At 38.6% G+C, this 12,263-nt stretch overlaps 2 protein-coding genes across 8 annotated transcripts; one reads left to right on the forward strand and one right to left on the reverse strand.

The window, feature by feature from the left end:
* Positions 1-267: 267 nt before the first annotated feature.
* On the reverse strand, positions 268-5,693 carry gltpa (glycolipid transfer protein a). Of its 4 annotated transcripts, none has more exons than XM_044196921.1 (6): positions 5,497-5,693; positions 5,218-5,348; positions 2,629-2,687; positions 2,410-2,543; positions 2,146-2,296; positions 268-2,001 (listed from the first exon to the last, which is right to left on the reverse strand). In XM_044196921.1, exons 2-6 carry the CDS (start codon positions 5,318-5,320, stop codon positions 1,819-1,821), a joined length of 630 nt encoding a protein of 209 aa, XP_044052856.1. In that variant the 5' UTR covers positions 5,321-5,348; positions 5,497-5,693; the 3' UTR covers positions 268-1,818. The 4 variants fall into 4 exon arrangements, with proteins under 4 accessions (XP_044052856.1, XP_044052855.1, XP_044052854.1 ...); XM_044196920.1 differs by having other exon boundaries at positions 5,486-5,693; XM_044196919.1 differs by having other exon boundaries at positions 5,465-5,693.
* Positions 4,204-12,224, forward strand: LOC122876492 (trichoplein, keratin filament binding). 4 transcript variants are annotated; one of them, XM_044196915.1, is made up of 13 exons: positions 4,204-4,373; positions 7,341-7,535; positions 8,494-8,791; positions 9,024-9,080; positions 9,415-9,483; positions 9,904-10,077; positions 10,159-10,271; positions 10,368-10,434; positions 10,535-10,707; positions 10,798-10,879; positions 10,972-11,157; positions 11,329-11,472; positions 11,577-12,224. In XM_044196915.1, the coding sequence occupies exons 2-13, from the start codon at positions 7,345-7,347 to the stop codon at positions 11,607-11,609; spliced, it is 1,587 nt and encodes a 528-aa protein (XP_044052850.1). In that variant the 5' UTR covers positions 4,204-4,373; positions 7,341-7,344; the 3' UTR covers positions 11,610-12,224. The 4 variants fall into 4 exon arrangements, with proteins under 4 accessions (XP_044052850.1, XP_044052849.1, XP_044052851.1 ...); XM_044196914.1 differs by lacking the exon at positions 4,204-4,373 and adding an exon at positions 6,838-6,987; XM_044196916.1 differs by lacking the exon at positions 4,204-4,373 and adding an exon at positions 6,838-6,987 and having other exon boundaries at positions 8,581-8,791.
* The last annotated feature ends 39 nt before the right edge of the window (positions 12,225-12,263 follow it).

Genomic DNA, 12,263 nt, shown 5'->3' on the forward strand with positions numbered 1-12,263 from the left:
ATAGAAAATGCTGATCTTCAAAGTAATAAGTAACTATAGCTGTCAAAGAATTGTAGTGTAGTAAAAGGTACAATATTTCCCAATTAATGTAATGGAGTAAAAATATACATGTAATGTGGCAAACAAATGAATGTACTCAAAATTGTACTTAAGTATAGAACTGGAGTAAATGTACTTATTTACTTTCCACCACTGCCGATTACATATTTATGATGCACAAGAAGTATTTCAAGACAGAAAGTGAAGAAGGAAAAAAAAGAAAATCACTTGAATTATTGCACATATTTTTAATGCCAATTATGGTTTACATATGCTGAAAATACAAGATTTTGTTATTTTTCACTATACACACACTGCAACATAGTTTCAGGCACAAAAGACATCAGACGAGCATTTTAGAACACAAACTCAAAAGAGTATTGATTAACTAAGGGCCACCAACATGACCTCTATTCAAGGTCAGTATGTTGCCAAAATATCACATTTGACATCTAACCTAGCTTTGCCAAGCATCTGAAATGTCCCATCTATCTATCAACTGCGTAGAAGGAAAAAGGTCTTTATGCAACACTTTATATCCCCTCAGCAATGAGGTCTAAAGAAAATACACATTCAGTTTTACGTAAGCACCTTAGAGCAGAGTGGATAGAAAAGCACTTGCTTTGGAAGAATAGTAAAGATACGTATTCAAGTCCTGCATAGCTTAGAAGTATTAAAGAAGCAGACCACACCTTCAGTAATAATTAACATTTAGCTTAATTAACCTGCCTGGTTTACACAAAGTGACAAGTATAAAAATATAAAGGACTAAAGGCAGAAAAGCTGACATGGTTACTTAATGCTCCGTGCCTCCATCTTAAGGCACAAACAGGTGTGTGCAATAGTAGAAGCTGTTTACAACAGTGTACATACATCTTCTTGTATTTCGTGAGCTTTTCAAAAATGATGCCAGCAGAATATTCTAGACATGATGCAGTGGAACAAGTCAAAGACGTGACGGTAATGGATAAACTGGTTATGTTTTGTATAACTTGTAATAAATAACTTGGGGCAATGTAATAACTTAGAAGTAAAATTGTTCATTAAAAAGTAAAAACTACACTCCAATCCCCAGAAAACATGGACAACTATAGATTATTTAAAAACATACTTTTCCAAAGTATTTGTAAATCGCGTTAATTATGTGTTTTGGATTCTGATTATTTCACTTCAAAATTTAAGCCACAGCCATACCACAGTTTTAATTGTTGCTTTGTAATTTTAAACATTTTTGTATGATTACAAATAAATGCAGCCCTTATTTTGTTCAAAACTTTAAAAAATCACTATAAAAAGGTACAAATGATTATAACAAAGACTACATGTTTGTATTACATTCAGTTTTGATAGTGATCTGGCTCACTGAATCTGTCAACATCAGACACCACTCAAAAACATTTGTTGAGTAAGTAGCACATGGTCCTTGTGACCATGCACATAAATATCTGGCAATGCTATTGCATTTAAACATAACATTTTTTCCTGTGAAGAAACATGACTCTTCATAGAGAACAGTTTACAGTTTAAATCTGCTGCTGCTTTGCCCCAGACTCAAACAACAGTGAGGAAAAGGCATACTGAGAAAGCCAGAACAGGCACACAGATGACTAAAGGTGCACAAACATTTGATGTGTAACAGCAGAGAGTATTATAAACACACTCCCACAGATGATCTGAAGGGAGCCGTGTCAAGATGTAGACTGCAGAACTGTAGACTGTTTATTGTAAATGAATATGTAAACTAAGTGAATCACCGGAGGAAAGGGGAAGGTCCTGCAGTCACACTGTGTAATCAAGATCAGCATTCATCTTATTATACATTTCATAAACGGCATCAACAGTGGCAGAGAAGTTGATGAGGAATTTTCTGATTTTTTCCAAGCATTCCTCTTCCTTGACATCCCGACCCTTGGAGAGGGACTTCAGGAAATCTGATTTATACGGAGCAGCGAAAAGAGCTGCCTAAAAGAACAAATACAAATGCCAAATTTATACACGACTATTCATTTTATATGATCAGTGGGACATTTCTTCACAAATAACACAGACAAAGTCATACATCTGCTCTCTTACGTACGTATCTCTCATAAAAGACTCTGCACTCACCTTGAAGAGCTGTTGCACCAACCAGCCATGATACCTTTTCAGGGCTATTTCATAGGCTTTGGTGATATTGACTCGAATGAGATTCGGGTTGCTGTCATCCTTTTCACCGTCCACCAGGCTCTGAAGGAAGACTTGAATAAACCGTAGACCCCTGGTTAATAAAGAAGACATGCACAGTGATTATGGGTGCAGACCTTGCTCAAATCTAACGAACACACACAACCCAACAAATCTATAAAACCTGAAATGTTTAATTTCTCAAACCTTTTTAGCCACATGAGAGCCAACGTTGCTCCGACTTTGGGCCATTGTGCCCCATGCATTTCCTTCTCTGCCTCCACAATCTGCTGGAGTGTCTTGAACCGTCCTGGGTTGGTATCATAAACTGCCTTGATTTTCTATTAGGTATAACAGTACATCTTACTGTATTATAACGTTAATGAGAAAAGTGAGAGTAGAGTGACATATTTAACTCATACTTACTGTGATGTTACCAGATATGTCAGCCTTTATGGGTGCAAAAATAGTAGATCCAAGGCAGTCTGAGGAGGAATATTCACACAGAGTATGACTGAGAATTTACACATATGACATGTAAACAGAAACTATTTAGCCTACATGAGAATATCATTCTTTAGAGCTTCTCGTGGGGACCACCAACTTCTATCAACTAACACAGAAGTTCAAAAGGTAACTGTGGAAACCAGACTTGATTGCAGGTCTGTATACATGGCTTTTTGTTGGATATTATCAGAAATTGTTTCAATTGCTTTTATAAATTTACAATCTTGACAAACTTTTTTTTAAAGCGCCACTGACTGACTATAGCTTGTCAATGTAATTGTCATGTATAAATGAACTATTATATGCAGAAAACTTCATTTCAAAAATAATCACTATTAAATTACTACCTTGACATTTCCAGCCTCACAAACTCTTTGGTAGTTTGGTCTAGTAAAAAATCTTGTTGCACCACACGCAAGTCAAAATCCCAGACATCTAAAATGTCAGGGTTAATTAAAGGGACAATATGTATAAAATGATGCATTCAAAGTTTTTCAAATTGATGAAATTCTGCAGTTATTAAATGGCGTCCTGGATCCTGCATTATGCATGATATAGCTTTAGTTAAGTGCTGGACCAATCAGATAGGAAAATACTGTATATGTAATATTGCCATACATTGTGTAAACAACATTTCACCTACATTTTAACCAACACAAGGCAAACTTTAAAGAGTAACTTGACACCAGGATGAAAAGCTGTGTTTTGCTGGCCTCTCTGGTTGAAAATTTCAGGCCTGTTTCATCACTGATGGCTGTGGTTAGTGTTGGTCAGAAATGTGCTCTGTTGTACTTGTAACCACACCCAACAGTGATGTCACAGGATCCTGGCGTACACCTGTACATCACTGCAGCGAGGTGAGAAGTTAAACTCCTGGAGTTCAGCAAAAACAAGACTTTCAGGGGGTGTTATGTGGAATACTGGGAACAAACACTATTGTGGCCTACAATAACACAATGCTGGAAGGTAAAACAAATCCACCTGGATTAGGCCTCCAGCATCTGCTGTTTTCACAGACATCATTGCAGTATTATCATTACATGTCCATTAATTAGACTACTAGAGGACTATTTGGTGATGGGATAGTGAACAATGAGACATCCACACGCAGCTGCTGGTTGACCCACTGACACAACAGACAGCTTTCAGCTCCTGAGCTGTTAGAGGAAGCTACTCATGACAAAGTCCGCTCCATTGTGCTGATATGATGCATCGCCACAACACTGATGGCAACATATCTTGTTTTGGAGAAATCCTCATCCTCTTGTATAGCTCTCTCTATATTTTACAATTCTCTTTACAAGATTGCTGTGACAAATACACAGTGCCTCTGAAAACAATAGGCAATTAAACAACTCTCTGAAAAGTGAATGTAGAATCTATCTAACAAAAACACTGAAATAAAACTAAGTCCTTGAATATTTTGTATTAACAAACAGCGTCATTTGTTTAGTTCTTGGCTCGTTAAGCATACACAGGTGTTAATTATTCTGGCTAATTAGACCTCTTCTCAGGTTGAAGTTGGACAGGGTCACATTGGGAGTTTACTGAGTTCACTTAACTACTTCAAAAGATTCATAAAAATACCTGCTAAAACAGGTGCAAACCTAACAGGAGAGTCAGGAAGTACCGTTCACACAGTCCTGAAGAAGAGGTCTAATTAGGTAAAATAATTTAAAACACTTGTGTGAATTTACTATGAGAGTGTGCAGGACTTTAATAGCTTGTAGGAAATTTGGCCAAGAAATTTCTAGGTCAGGAAAAACAATGGTGACAAGGAGGAAAGAGCTTAATATTGACATCAGACTTGGTTCCTCTCAAGGGTTTCACATGGCAAATTCAATAAGAGAACCTTTGGCATATTAATACAGAATGAAGTCAGCACAAAGATGCCCTGGTGCACCATGCCGCTGGTGAATGGGCAAGGGGAACTCAACACCGTACTAATCAATTTTCACAACTTAAAATCCAGGCCAGTGGATTAAATTATGCATGTTAAAGGATTGTGGACAGCTTGATGGAGAGAAACACGATCCAAAAAAGATTATCATTTGAAAAGAGTGAGATTGTTTCATTAGGCTTGATAGAAGAGTTGTGACAGATTTCCCTCGCAACATGTTTTGTGTTTATTAATCAAAGTTGGACAAATCCCACATGAAAAATGTATGATGGAGGAAAAAGGTCCATTGCAGGGGACTTCTGTCAGATAAAACCCTGCATTTATGTGCATGTTCAATTTAACACTCAGTAGGCTTAAATTATACAGCACTATCAATCTACATGCTTAAAGCTAATCAATATCACTTAGTCAGTGCCTTCAATCTGGCCTATACTGTAACTGTACATCTCTGATAATTCAACCATTATAATAAGCTGTATAGAGCTGTCTCTTTTCTCTGCAGCCACTAACATCTGAGAATTCGTTTTTCACATTTATTTCCACATAATTTGATATCCAGGAATGTCAGTGGTACCTACATACTTTGTCACACTGTGAAGTCCACTTACCAAAGAACGGTGGAAGGTATGACACAGCCTCCAGAAACGGTCTTGTTTCCACCTGTCTGTCAGCTGGCAGCTGTCTGAACTGGTGCTCCATTAACAGAGCCATCTCTTGTAGTCCGGACACACTCTTACCTCTGAAATAATGGCAACAGGCTGTCAACCCTCTACTGCAGATTTACTGTGACACCTGAAGAAGCTCTCTCTCTCTGTGTGTGTGTGTGTGTGTGTATGTGTGTGTACCATACCCCACCCCGAGAGAACCAACACACACAAGTCACCTACGTTGAACCCAGGTGGTAGAATATATCCAGCCGGCGGCTCCTGTGATCGACTTGTTACTGATATATCCGGGTCATCGCCACCTGTCGGGTAAAAGGGCCGATAAACAGCGCTTGGACAGAAGTGCAGAACAGACACAAGAACGGCAGCTGATGTGCACAAATCAGCTGACACTAGTCCTCCTCTGCTTTAATCACATTATGCTGCTTTACTGCCAACTAATGGAGTTTTGTGGAACATCTCAATATGTACAGTTAGATTGGTGGTAGCCTATAATCAGACTGAATTGCCATTTCGTTCCGCTTCATTATTTAATTGATTTATCAAATATTAATAATTTAATTTATTTTATCCCTGACCAAATGTAGGCGATGATTAAAAGGTCTGGAACCAGATTATATAGGTCTATTAGTGGTCTCATGTTGTGTAATTCTTAACAACAACACACAAAGAAATACTACTACTACTCCTCATAATAATAATAATAATAATAATATAATTATTAGTATAATATTTTGGTTAATAATAATATTAATAAGTAATATTACCACCGTTTATATTTTCTGCATTTAAAGAGCTGAGAGAGAAATCAGTGGATCACAAATAAAAGACCAGATACATTATAAATACTCATTATTGGTACTGTATATGGAGTGGTGGAAGAAGTACTCAGATCTTTTATTTAAGTAAAGTAGTAGTGTAAAAATACTCTGCTACAAGTAAAAGTCATGCATTGAAAATCTTATTTAAGTAAACGTACATAAGTATTAGCATCAAACTATACTTAAAGTAACCAAAAGTAAAAGTAGCCTACTCATTATGCGGAAGAGCCCATTTCAGAATAATATATATGATATCACTAGATTATTGATGCATTAATGTGTTCATCACTTTAATGTTGCAGCTGGTAAAGGTTTATAACTTGTAATTTATTAGTTGAGTTTGTATCGATATTCTGAATCTGGAAAGTAACTAGTAACGAAAGTTATCAAATAAATGTAGTGAAGTAAAAAGTACAGTATTGGATTCCAAAATGTGGTGGAGTAGAAGTATAAAGTGGCATACTCAAGTAAAGTACAAGTACCTCAAAATTGTATAGTAGCCTACTTAATTAGCCTACATTCCACCATTGTGTATATGGATATCATTACTGCTATATTTTCCTCTAGACGAGTACCTTTTGCTTTAATGTCACGGAAATAAAAGCTATATAAGCCATTGAACACGTTATTTATCATAATAGAGAATAGGATTTATGATGCTCCGTAAAATGAAACAAAACTTTTTTGTACACCGATTTTTGAAAGAAATACGCTTCGCGTTTTCACCCAGTAAGTAATTTTGACCTTTTACTTCATCCCGTAGCGTGGGAGTAACTAGGAAGTGTTTCGGTAACTAAGGAGGACTGGAGGGTTGAATACAGTGTAGAAATACAAAACGTCGACTAATTTTAACAAATATCAAGAGAAGGCAATCCATTTTACCACCGAAAGGGTAAGTACGTATTATTTATCGAGCAATAAAGGTCCTTAACTGCGGTAGTATGAAGTGTAGCTAACATTAACGCTTTGTTCATATTGTTTTGATTTCCCTCTCTTTATTGCCCTTAAATAATAAACGCTACATGGCCAGCAACACATATAATATTACCAAAGACATAAAGGTAACTGGATTATTTCTGTTTTTGTGTGAATGAGTGGCCTTTAGCGTCGACTTAACACACACAAATAGTGTTTGGTATAGACAGTTAAGTTGGCCAGGTAACTAATCAATTATAAAACAAGCAACGTTAGTTAGGATTAGGTTGAGGTAATTACTGCAGATGATGTCTGTTAATTATAATTCAGGTCTATGGCTCTACCGACCTTCTCGGCCCATGTGCCCAGTCGGTCCCGGGTGCTGGCCGGACAGCTGGCCCGGCAGCGGGAGCAGGAGGCCCGGTGGCGGCAGCAGTGGGAGCGGCATGCTCAGTACTTTAGAGAGCAGAATGTCTGCAGCCAGAGACAGGCGGTTTGGAGCTCCCGTCACTCCTACCAGCAGAGGTAACTTCATCCACCATAGCTGGACTGACTCGGTTACCACATGACTTCACCAACAACTTGAGGAACTTCCATCTTCATGTTCATAATTAATATAATTGGTAGGGGGCTTCTACACTATTTTTGTACCGTTTCTCTTTCACTGCCCTTCCTTAGATGGCTCAGTAAGTAATCATCCTTTATATACAAGGTCTCTGTATTACAATTTTAAAAGAGGCAGTGATTCACAAAGTAATGCTCCCAATAAATTATAACATATTCAGCCAACACTTCAGGCTCTCAAGGGGTCTTTGTTTAGAGCAAAAAAAATCAGTCTGTTAAATTTTTCCCTCATGCCAAACAAATCACAAAAAGGGCGACTTTCAGGTTTTTTGCCATACACAAATACTTATACAGTATACAGTATGTGGTGAGAGACACTAAATACATATAATCAGCAAAAAATTATATATTTTTAGAAATACAGTTCATGCTCAGTTCATAAGGTATGGTTTCTCAGCCTTTTAGGTATATCAATAGGGCTGCCCAATACAGCCAGTCTCTTGCTGTTACGTCTACTAACAAGAAAGAGAAAACATTCATAAGTATCGACAAAATGTACACTACATTCATTGATTATCTTCCCACTAATTCATATCTTAAATGCAGTAATAATAATAATCATAATACAGTTAATTATATACTGAAAGTAATAATAATACTAATAAACTTTATTAGCATTTTTCAAAACACAGTTACAAAGTGCTTTACAAAACAAAATAGTGTGCAAGTCACTGCCTCTTTTTCAGCATTTAGTTGCTTGTTGATTATACTGTAGGTGTGCAGAATATCAGTGTATCTTCTCTTAAATCTATGTATTGTCCATAAATGTGCGGTGATATAATGTGTGTGAAAAACGAAAAGACACCATGAAAGCATAAGCTTGTAGTACTTTGTCTCTAGTGCGTTTTCTGTTTTTCAGTTTTTTTCAGTTTCATCAGAAGACAAATAGCAGACAAAGATGCCACAGAAAGACAACCCATGATTTTTTTCCCCACTGTTTTGTCAGTATGTCAGCATATCATAAACAGAGACTGGAAGAGGAAAAGAAGGCCAGCCTAGAGCAGCGCAAGAATCGACTCAGGGCCATGCTTCAAGAGGAGCAAGACCGGCTGGAGGCAGAGCTCAGGGAAGTGGTCCCTGACAGGAGCACATTGGCAAGTCAGCTGGTGCAAAAAACTGACGAGCTTCGTACAGCGAAGGAGGAAAGAAGAAAAAAGGTTGTTGTATTGTATCGATCTACTGTATATCATTTTTGTATATAATGTTTGTTTCTGTGAGTAGCAGGAAAGGGAACTGCAGCTAAATCTCGTTTTGCACCCCTGTGTTGTACAATGTTAAATAAATCAACCTTGTAATTAGTCGGATATTTCCCTTCCAGTACGGCATCATGGTGCTCTACTGTCAGTGGTCAGTGTATAACATTTATTGTTTCTCTTTTTTTATCCCTAGCTTGCACAAGAGCTGCTGAGGGAACACTGGAAGAAAAACAACCCAGAGTTGCGAGAGGTAACTAAGTTTAAACTGTTAATGCAAAAGTGACAAGTTGCCAAACCTGTTACCTCAAAGTGACTGCTGATGAAGTGATAAATGGCCTCCGGAATCTTGTGACCATCCTGTGCGTCTGAAGAGCTATGCAAGTAGAGAAAACTGACACTTTTTGTCCAGACATCCACTTGATCTGGAAACTAATAGGGCTTGTGATGTGGATATTCCATGACTTTCTGTTAACCTGAGTCCAGTGTTGACTTAAGAGAATAAAATATTCTGGTATCCCTTCCGCTAAGGGTCAAGTATCTCTGTCTCGTCTATGTCACTACTCGCTCTTTTAATCTGTCCGCAGGTCGAGTCGGCATTACATAAAGATCATGTTGTCAGCCAATGGCAGGAGCAGATATCTAAGAGGAAACAGGTATTCATCACAGCTGTCAGACAAAACAGTTCAGTTTTCTGATCATTCAAGTGTTTTAATAACCATCTAAGGATAATAAGTGTTTTTGACCTGTAGTCCTGGTCCTTGTTGTGAGTTTGTGTACAATACTCAATTTTATTCAAACCAAATTGTGGGGAAATTGCCCTCCAGTACTTTAAAGTATCACCTCCGTTAAGCCAGGGATGACACATTGGACCCACAAGTTGTTAAACTTTGTCATTATCCTTTTACGTGACTAATTATTTATGTAACAAATTAATTTTTAATTAAACGGTGTTCATGTCATCTGTGAGCACAGTATCGAGTCTGAAATCTACTCAGGTCAATCCCTTCAGCATAGTACATAATTGAGAAAGTTTAGACACCTACTGTAAGTGACCCATCTCTCTAAACATGTAGCAAGAAGTGGCTGAACAGGAGGAGAAGAGACGCTTTGAAAATGAGTATGAGAGGACCCGAAAAGAGGCTCTGGAGAGAATGAAGCAAGCGGAGGAGAAAAAGAACACAGAGGAGCGGAAGAGAGTGGAAGAACTTCGCAAACAGATGGAAGAACTGAAGCTGAGGGAAGAGGAGGTATTTAGAACTCCCGACAAAGTATTTCTACTTTGAAAAATGATATTGCGGATGTGTTTTTTAAAGCATTTTTTCTCTCAGGCAACTCGTCTAAAGAAGGAGCAAGAGGCTCTGCTGGTCAAGCAATGGGAGCTGGAGAAGATAGAGGAGGAAAGGAGAGAGGTGGAGGAAAGGCGAAAAAAGTCTGAGATGGGGTAAGGGAAGCTCTTTCTGCAGATAACTGATTACATGAGAGAAGATAATTCACTCTGGTGAGGCATTGGGTTCACTGGATACATATGTTCCACCAGGCATTTCTTGATCCGTCAATATCGTGCTCAGCTGAAGAGGAGAGCCCAGCAAGTGCAGGAGGAACTGGTTAGTCTACTTCACCTTTTTTTGATACAGTATAGTTTTCTGCATGTGATCCAACTTGCCTGTTGGTAACACCTTACTTGAATTCCTGTGTGCCCACCAGGAGGCCGACCGTAAGATCCTGGCAGCCTTGCTGGAAGGACAGCAGGAGGACAGGAGGATGGAGACTGCACGAAGGGAAAGGGCCATCGCTGACGCTGCCTGGATGAAACGTGTGATTGAAGAGCAGCTTCAGTTGGAGCGGGAGAGGGAGGCTGAGTTTGACATCCTACACAGGTGAGCACCAAGATTCAGTAAACTCTGACCCTGCAGGAAGGGACTCCTGCTACTCCTCAAATACAAACCATTGTATCTCATTCATTTTAGAGAGGAAGCTCAACACGTGTGGGAGAAACGCGAAGCGCAGTGGGAGAAGGAGAGGAAAGCCAGAGAACGACTCATGCAAGAGGTGAATTGGTTCCAAATCAAAATTAAACTTTATTTGAGTGTAATTCAAAAGATATGACTACTAAACAACAGCGCTCCTTTCTTCTTGGAAAGGTGCTTGCTGGGAGACAACAGCAACTGGAGCTGAAGGTGCAGAAGAACCGCGAGGCTCAGGAGGAGTCCCTGAGGAGACGAGAAGAGCTGATCCAGGAGCTGGAGATGGAGAGGGAGATCAGACGACGGGAGATGGTGCAAGAAGAGGGCCGTAGGACAGCACGGATGCAAGAGATAAATGCTCAGGTTAGCACATATTGCAGTGGTGTGTGTTTTAATAGCCCTTTTTTGCCACATGCCAAAGTTACTCATTGAGAATTTAAAGAAACCCAGTTCGAGTCTCTAACAATGATGCCACAATAGCAGCTTACTTCTGTACATTTGAGACCTAAAGTTGTTTGTGTGTGTATACTGCAGGTGGAGCAGCAGCGCCAAGAGCGGTGGGAGGAGCAATGCAGGACAGAGCAGGAGGAGGAGGAGGACAGGGAGGCTCTTCGAATCCAGGAGGAAGAGCTGAGGCTGGAAATGCAGAGGATGGCCAAGAAAGGGCACCAGGAAAAGGTAAAAGATTAAAGTCAAGCTGCAGGAAACTGTACCTAAATGTTCATATTCCAAGTTCCAACAGCTCTTTAATGTTAAAATATGCTTGAAACGGTCTCTTTCAGATTCACAGCAGACCTCGAACAGCCTGGACATGAGCAATCTGCAGGACTGAAATCAAAACAGAATTGTGAGATGTATATTTTCTACATGCAATTAGCTTTAAAGGATAGTTTCACATTGTTTCAAGTGTGTCTTAAAACAACACGCACGTCTATATGTAAAGTGTAACATTTAGTGGTCACTGCAGTTGATCCCTTCCTGACATGATTGCAATGTAATAGATGGGAATTAAAATGCACCGTCCTTGTTCCATGTAACAATGTATTCTAAAGTTCAGCCAAAGCTAATATGTGGCATCAGCTGTCTTTTTTTTTTTTTTGTGCGCAAAATTGTCTATTTTGTTTTCTCTGATAGTGTTTTCTTGCAATGGAGGGACAGTAACAAAAAGAGAATTTCTTACTAAAAAGAGAAAAGTAGATACCCACTCGATTTGAATAACTCAGACTCCTGAAGCCACCTCTGAAACTATCCTTTAATGTCTTTAAAGACTGAAGCATTCATGTAGATTATATTGTGCCATCTTTGTTAATAATTTAATGCTGGTTGTTTGCATATGTAGAAAATAATTGATTTTTGCACTTGTAGAGCTGTATATTTTCTATCTTGAACTTGTAGACTGTTTTTAATAAAACTATCCCAATAAAAATCGATTCAGTATTTTGTGTTAAGGCAATGAAAAGTGAAACATG

Source organism: Siniperca chuatsi, linkage group LG5 (assembly GCF_020085105.1).
Source record: "Siniperca chuatsi isolate FFG_IHB_CAS linkage group LG5, ASM2008510v1, whole genome shotgun sequence".
NCBI classification, from domain to species: domain Eukaryota; kingdom Metazoa; phylum Chordata; class Actinopteri; order Centrarchiformes; family Sinipercidae; genus Siniperca; species Siniperca chuatsi.